Genomic DNA, 8,184 nt, shown 5'->3' with positions numbered 1-8,184 from the left:
TGACAGCGCAGGAAATTAGTAGCCATATAAAAACTAGTACATTCATAATGAGTTATGTGGACAGACAATTTGCGCCAATTAAGTTTATTTGCACTTATTTCGCACATAGTCACTCATCAGTTGTGCCAGATACACACAGCATTGCAAAGCACATTCAGCAAAAGTCTTTTCAGTTGGTCATATTTTCACATATGTTAATAAAGTGGCTTTGCATAGCCCTACAGATGACACAAGTGTAGCAAAAGTTGGGTGGTTTAAATAGCACCAAAGTGACACTGTCTAAAGGGATTCATTCAACATTGCACCTATACTGAGAGACTTTCTGCTAGACGATTTAACACAACTAGTAGGAATGAGGACTATATAGATAAGAGTTTGTCTTTTTTGTTTGTTTTTTTTTTTGCCGGTGAGGGGGTCTTCATTTATTTTATGTATTATTTTCTCTCGTGGCTCTGGCCTTCACACTTTCTAATAGTTTTTTTCTACTCGTCGTCGTTGTCATCCTTGTCGTCCTTGTCGTCCTTGTCGTCCTTGTCGGTTCGGACTGACTCTCTCTCCTTCTCCCTCCTGGATTCCTTCACCACCTGATGGAAAAGAAACAGATTATATAGATTATATATTACAATTATGGAAAAAAACAAATAAAAAAAACATTTATCAATATATATAGCTGGTTATTTTTGTATAAATCATTGTACCTCTCCATCTCTAGTCTCAACAGTCTTGATCACCACAGTCTTCTTGCTCATGCTGCCTGGAGTGTGTTCGTAGTCTGTGAAAAGTCAGATTAAAGCGCTGCTGAGATTTTTACATTCAGAAACATTTGCATTCACAAAATAGAAGTTTCGCTTTTCTGAATTATTTTTTTTTTTTTAAAGATTCACTTTGAAGGTGGAACTCAGGCACCCCTGGTTTCAAATTACTAAATAACTCCTGGTTGAATCGACAGTACAATGATCCACAACTGACTCCCAAGGTGCATTTTGTTGTTTTAATGTTTTAATTACAGAGCTTAAAATGAAATTACATCCGCTGCTAAGGGGCGGAAGTTAAAGATTATGCTTTTGTACAATTTTAATACAATTGGCAGCTTAAATCAATTTCTTTTTGGATTCTGGGTAAATGTTAGATGAATTCAGCAACTGTGTCAACGTGTTTTGTTCCAAACTGCTGTGACAACTCTGATTCGCATTTCCGTCTTGCTTCTTCTCCATAGCAACGGTGGCTGCGGCTCATGACTATTTTAGAGCAATCCCCCATACCAATAGTTAGAAATTAATAATTTTACCTAAACCTACTGGTCTGTTACATTATCCAAGGTTTACTGCATTTTTATGTTAAAGTGGCTATATGTAACTTTCAGTTTGTGTTGATTCTAGCGGCCGCTTTGGACAAAAGCGGTAGTGTTTTTACCACACCTGCTGTCGTAAAGGTCCTTTCTTTACGGTGCTGTATTGCCCACTGTAGATTATTGAGTTAACGGTACGGCGAGGTCTATTTAGTTGCTAATAATGTTTTGCTCAGACAGAAAATCATTCATTTACAATAAAAACTTTACAGATGAAGAAGTTACAGATGCATCGTTGCTCTTCAAGTGTAGCATACGGTAACTTAGCCTACTTTGGATGTATCGTGAACTAAACCGGATAACACTGTCACCGTGTCACGAGCCAAAGCATTAAGAGTTTGTTGAAGCAACCAACTTAATAATAACTTAGATGAATATAGCACATTATATGAAACCCAGGGACACTTTACACAAGTAACGTTACGAAAAGAAAATAGTAAGCGAACACAAACACGGACTAAAAGGAAAACGTTGGCGCTAAATGGAAGGGGGACGTAATTTAATGTCGGCTACTGACGTACAACCACATCGCGGACTGTAAAGTTATTTCATGAATGAAATAGACATATTACATACTTGAGGGCCAATTAGGGGGTGGTTTTGAATAATTTACAATCCCGTAATTCTATATCTAAATCTGTGACCCGTCAGAATGTGTTACTGTAGCGCCGTCTAACTGCTAAAAATCTAACCCGGGCAGATGCCTTACCAAAAACTATATAAAAATAGCGTTCCTTTCACTGTTAGTCTCGTTTGCTGTTATTTAAGGCCATTGTATGAAAAATGACACAGCTTTAGAAACATTAAAAAGTTACATATAGTCACTTTAAGTAATATTAGGAAAACATTTGAAATGGGAATAGGCCTACATAATGGGGGGAAACGTATTAGAGAATCAGTGGCTCCTCACATGTTGCAATGCTATATGGTAAAAAGGATTTTAATCATGTTATATTTTGGAGAAAGAGAACTATAGCTTACCTCGCTCGCCTTGGTAACTGCTCATGCCAATATTGAGCATGGGAAGAGTAATCCTGAACAGGGGATATGAAAGCTGGGTGTGAAAACTTGCTTTACTTGAGGTTAGACTTGCATATCAATTACTCTGAGGTTTGTAATTGACTAAAAACTAGACAAGAAACAAAACAATAACATTTTTGGCTGTCAGCAAGAAAATCACAATAGGTATTTTATTAGTTTATTTTATAAGTACAGCTGCATTCTAGATACTGCCCATCTTGTCTCTAATCAGGAGAGAAAAGTGATAAAAGATTTTTTTTAAATCATGTAAAAACAGCAAAAAATTTAATCTGAGACACATTTTGCTCTCACCTGCTCTCCTCCCCCTCCAGCAGTTTACGGTAAGTTGCAATCTCAATGTCCAAAGCCATTTTGACATTGAGGAGGTCCTGGTACTCCCGAAGGTGGCGAGCCATCTCGTCCTTCAGGTGGCGGATCTCATCCTCCAGCCTTCCTACATTGTCCTGGTAGTTGCCGATCTCATTGCCAAATTGGTCCTCCATTTCACGCATCTGTCTCAGCAGAGCTTCATTCTGAGAAACACAGTAGCAGATACGGTGCAATAAGAGGGTGTAATGTGTATAATCATAGATTATAGATTATTATACACAAAGGACAGGTGTTTTTTTGGTCTCACCGTGTTCTTCAGTGCATCAATTTCACAGCTAAGAGACTGAATCTGCCTCCTGGACTCATTGGCCTCCTGCTTGGCCTGCCTCAGATTATCAGTGTTGCGCTTTGCAGACTCAGTCAGATCATTAAACTGCAGGAACAAAAGATGCAGCACACAATAATGAATATGTGCTTATATGTTCATGTGTTACTGTCAGTTTGTCTCTCTGCCTACCTTGGACTTATACCAGTCCTCAGATTCCTGCATGTTCTTCAAGGCAATGGTCTCATACTGGGCCCGGATATCCCTCAGAGCACCAGTTAGGTCGGGCCTGGCGGTGCTGCTGTCCACCTCCATCTTCAGCTGCTGGGTCTGGACACTCACTTGTACGTCCTGGATTTCCTGATAATACCAAGATATGGACAAAATATTGTCAGAAAAACTATTGCACTATTCTTCCATTGCTTTGCGTTGCTTGGTTGTCAAAAGTGCCAGTGCAGTGGTATCCACCCACTCATTTGTTTAACCTAAAAAAAAGAGAATAAAATCATATTTCACAAAGTGACACTTACTGAAGACAGTGTCTCGCATTGCCACACCTTCCTCCACAGCGCTGCGGAGGAGGGTCGAAAAAGAGTTCAACATTCTAGACTTTATCAAGAGGTGAGGAAACCAGTTATATTAACAATAGTCTTGCATTGCCAGACCTTCTTTCACAGCGCGGCGGAGGAGGGTCTGGCTAGTCCACACAGCATTCCGGGATGGGAGAGAAACGTGCTCTGGTTTATTGGCATTTCTTTAAACCAATCCCAATTGTCTTCGGCGGCGCTAAGCACTGAGCGGAGCCACGGTGCCTCAGCAAAATAGCCTCGGGAAGGAACTTGTTTTGGTGGAACGTGTACTTTCAAAAGTTGTTTTAGTCATGCAACAGAAAACTCAGATTGGAAAGATAGTCTAGCTAGCTGTCTGGATTTACCCTGCAGAGATCTGAGGAGCAGTTAACCATAGTCCACCGGAGTTTAAAATGGCAACACAAAAAAAGCGGAAGGTGACGGACATCTGGCCGAAATGAGGGGCATCCGGCGGAACAATCCCGGAAATAGACTAGTTGTATATTGACTAGTAATATAGACTAGTTGAGCGCATACAATTACTCTGCAGCATCTCTGGCGCTTGTGTGTGTGTGTGTGTGTGTGTGTGTGTGTGTGTGTGTCACTTACTTCATCATGGAGCTTCTTGAGGAATTCAATCTCATCCATCAGAGACTCGATCTTCCTCTCCAGCTCCAGACGGGACAATGTGGCATCATCCACATCCTAATTTTTATGAGACAAACACTGTTAAATAAATAAATAAAAAGTAATTAAACTAAAGACAAAAAAAAAAAAAAAACACCAATACACCATTTGATTTGTGAGCATTTGCAGCCATGGGGGAAAAGTATTTCAATAAAAAAGTGCTTTGCAGCAGTCTATATCAATGGCATTTATAAATCTGCCCCGTCATATTACATTGTCACTATTGTAGAAGTGTTGGAGATGGGGAGCAAAGCTGTCCATTTTGACCTGTTATCAGAGCCTGAGGACGCTGCAATCAATAAGGTAATCATGGTCCAGTGAGCTGAGTGTTTACCTTGCGGAAAGCAACCAGGTTATGCTCAGCATCTGCCCTCTTCTGGGCCTCTTCCTCCAACCTTGAGGACAAAGGAGCGAGACAAAATATTTCAAACAATGTACAGGTTTCCTTCAGGTTCCAAGAATGTCCTATTTACTAAAAGGGGAGAGAGAACATGTTGAATTTGTCCAAGAACTCCCTTTCTGTCTAAGGTTGCACCGAGGCATCAGCTGGCAAAAAGCACTCTGGATCAATTTGTTAATTCACTGTCCTGTAAAAAGGGTTTGGGAGTGTGCCCAGTGGGATCAGCAGCTGCTCCTTTCAGCTAATGTGGTTTCACTACAGTTCAATAAGGTCATCTGCACACACTCAATAATGTTATGTACACACAGTTCCCATCTTTTAAAAAAAATGTAAATGGTCATTTTAGTATTGAACTAAAATTGGGAGCGTGAATGGTTGTTTTTCTCTATATGTCAGCCCTGTGATAGTCTGACAACCTGTCCAGGGTATACTTTGCCTCTAACCCAATTGGCTGTTCCTGCAAGAATGAACAAAATTCAATGAAACAAAGATATTTCATAATGTTCTAGCAAACTTAGTTACAATCCATGAGTCACCGTGATGACTCATCTCAAATTATATCACAATGCACAATAGGCACTTTTGCTCATTCTCTGACTGATTGGCTCCATCTGTCCTGTCAGACAGAAGTCATGTCCAGACTGGACATAAAGTAGATTAGTGGGAAAAGCATCACATAGTGGGTCCTGCTTCCTCATCTTTAATTCATGTTGCGTTACAGGGGTCCTTTTGTCCTAATGGGGTCTCTGGCACCATCCCATCAGCACAGAGGGACACTGAAAACACACCTAATGGAGTCACTGAGTCACATTGATTTTTCCTGACGCTATTCTTACCACGCCTGAAACTCTCTTCCTCTGGTCCCATTTCCTCTCTCTCTCCCCTCCACACACCTCAGCCCGCCCCACCCTGTGTCTATCCATTCATCCATCCCCCTCTTAGTATGATCTCAGAATGTGAATACATAATTGTGTGTGTTTCCAAAAGTCCATACATTTGCATTATTTTAGGGTAATCACTAAACACTTCCTTATCTAATTTGGCATCAAGTACTCTCATGTGCTGTCATGTACTGAGGCTTTCCTTCTTGTTTTCATTGAATCATGCCAGTGCACAAAATATTCAGTAAACATATAAACTCAAATACATAGAAACAGTCTCATGTGCAAGATGCAGTGCACTGTCCTGTATCATGCTGCCGCTTTGTGGTGTCCGGTCCGCACATGTGCCACGCCCTACATCACCATCACTACCACACCCCCGGCTAAACCTGTACAAAACAGTTACGAAATATTGGAAGAAAGAGAATTTGACCTTTGACTTTGTTGGGACAATATGGTTTGGAACATGATGCAACTTTCTCTGAAGTCATATGTTCTGTATTGGTTCTGTTTGCTTGAGACAAGGATATTCCTATCTATCTATCTATCTATCTATCTATCTATCTATCTATCTATCTATCTATCTATCTATCTATCTCATTTCTTCATGCATCATACTTTTCTTTCTCATCATGTTGGTACCAACCTCTGCTTGAGCAGGACCACGTCTTCAGCCAGGTTGTCCCTCTCCACTTGGTAATGGTCCCTCTCCTTTCCGGTGGCATCCAGTTGGCGGCGCAGGTCCCTCACCTCCTCCTGGAAGATCTCAGAGGCACGACTGGGCTGACCATGCTGCTGCTGGCCCTTGAACTGGTTGAGCTCCTGCTGCAGTGCACCATTCTGCTGCTCCAGGTAGCGCACCTTCTCGATGAAGCTGGCAAAGCGGTCGTTGAGCTCCTGCAGCTCGGCCTTCTCGTTGCTGCGGGTGGTTAGGAACTCCTGGTTGATGGCTTCAGACAGGGTGAAGTCCACCTTGTCGTAGGAGAGGCGAGGGGGTTGGGCGCTGGAGCGAGAACGATGTTGTTGGTAGGTGGTGGAGCGGGATGCAACCACGGGTGACATTGAACGCATATAGCGACCCCCAGAAACGGGCATACGGGAGGATACAGGGGAGTAAGAGGACATGGAGATGGGGTGTGGGCTTCCAAAGGTGCGCCTGTAGGAAGTTGAGGTATGCATTGAAGAGTGGCTCATGGTTGGTCTCGTTCTGTTCTGAGAAGAGAGAGCTGGAGGCTTGGAGATGCTCGTGATGCAACAGTACATCAGACTGAAGAGTGCTGTGGGTTTTTATGCACACAGGCTGGCTATCCCATCATCCTGACACAGCCCCCTCCCTCATTTCTCCTCACCCCACCCACATGAATCCTTCCTTTCTCAATCACTCATGAGCATACAATCTTTGGCCACTCCCTACCCTTTAGAGATAGACCCTGCCTCTCTCTGTCTCGACAGCTCCACCCTTTTTATCAGAGCACTTGGCAGGAGGCCAGACTGGCTTCCACATTTCTGCTTTGATATCTAAAGATGTCTCCTCACTTCCTCCCATCCTCGCCTTCTCTAATGCATGCCCTCATTGACACTTGTTCACTGGTTACTCAGTCAGTCAGTTTTGAGTCTTGTTTCTCCACATGATTCATATATACTGTATATATACAGTATATGACATATATATATATATATATATATATATAAATAATATATTTCTTTTCTGTCAAGCAATTCTAATTCTATTAGGTTTACATTCTTGTCTTTTCAAAGTCATAGTTAATATTTAATAATAAGCTATTGCACTGATCGATTGATCTTTTGTACTACTACCATTGCACACAGTCTGCCTTGGCACCTTTAACTCTTAAAATTTCTGTGAGTGATGTTTAGAACTCTTTAATTTTCTGTGAGTGATTTTTATGTATGTGAGATATATGTGTGTTTGTTGCGTTATGGTTGTCTAAGCTACCGGATGCCTAAAATTTCCCTCGGGATGGATAAAGTATCTATTTATCTATCTATCTATTTATCTATCTAGCTATCTATCTATCTATGATTTCACTCTTACTTGCACATGTAATGTTCTTAACTTTACTATCAAATGTGTGTGTCAAAGATTCTGTTACCTGGTTCTAAATAAGAAACTGTGAAATTGTAGCCTAAATTGAATCACTTGGATACATTGAGTTAATTCTTCTCCCCCTCCATCTGTCTCCCTTCCTTTCTCCTCTCAGTCTCTCTGTCTCTCTCTCCTTTTACAGTAATGGAACACTTTATTGATATTCTGGGCGTCTGGTGCAGAGCCATGACTCTGCAGTTATTCTATTCTTTTCAAATGCATTAGATCCAGTTGTCCCTGTTAGTAGAGTAAGAGTTGTCAAAACCCTGTCATTATTTCTGGTGAACAGGTTTTTGGCAATGTTGTATGAAGTCTGAATCAGGACTTAATGATGACAGGTCAAAGAATAGTGACTGGTGTTATAGCAACAGTCCCAGCTACCCAACACAAATAATTAGCAGTTTAGGACGACATTATAAAAATGTTTTATTGTTTTGAGTTTAATATAACTTTTAAACCTTTAAATCAGAAAAGAAAGTATTTTGCTCTTGACATATGGTGTTATAATTTATCTTTA

The 8,184-nt window shown here is 41.0% G+C and overlaps 1 protein-coding gene across 1 annotated transcript; it reads right to left on the bottom strand.

Moving 5' to 3' along the window:
* Positions 1–482: 482 nt before the first annotated feature.
* On the bottom strand, positions 483–6,823 carry prph (peripherin). Its single transcript, XM_078249593.1, has 10 exons — positions 6,207–6,823; positions 4,614–4,674; positions 4,202–4,297; positions 3,216–3,383; positions 3,006–3,131; positions 2,681–2,901; positions 2,348–2,382; positions 1,955–1,979; positions 699–774; positions 483–584 (listed from the first exon to the last, which is right to left on the bottom strand). The coding sequence occupies exons 1-10, from the start codon at positions 6,821–6,823 to the stop codon at positions 483–485; spliced, it is 1,527 nt and encodes a 508-aa protein (XP_078105719.1).
* Between the last annotated feature and the right edge of the window lie 1,361 nt (positions 6,824–8,184).

Source organism: Sander vitreus, chromosome 4 (genome assembly GCF_031162955.1).
Source record: "Sander vitreus isolate 19-12246 chromosome 4, sanVit1, whole genome shotgun sequence".
Lineage (NCBI taxonomy): Eukaryota > Metazoa > Chordata > Actinopteri > Perciformes > Percidae > Sander > Sander vitreus.
This window is presented reverse-complemented; position numbering and strand designations above follow the sequence as displayed.

Coding starts and splice junctions, on each gene's coding strand:
- prph (XM_078249593.1), bottom strand. CDS start 6,823: ATGTACTGTTGCATCACGAGCATCTCCAAGCCTCCAGCTCTCTCTTCT. Junction 1,980..2,347: donor GCTCAATATTGGCATGAGCA/GTTACCAAGGCG, acceptor TCACAGATTTAG/ATATAGAATTACGGGATTGT. Junction 775..1,954: donor GAATTACGGGATTGTAAATT/ATTCAAAACCAC, acceptor CTGACTTTTCAC/AGACTACGAACACACTCCAG.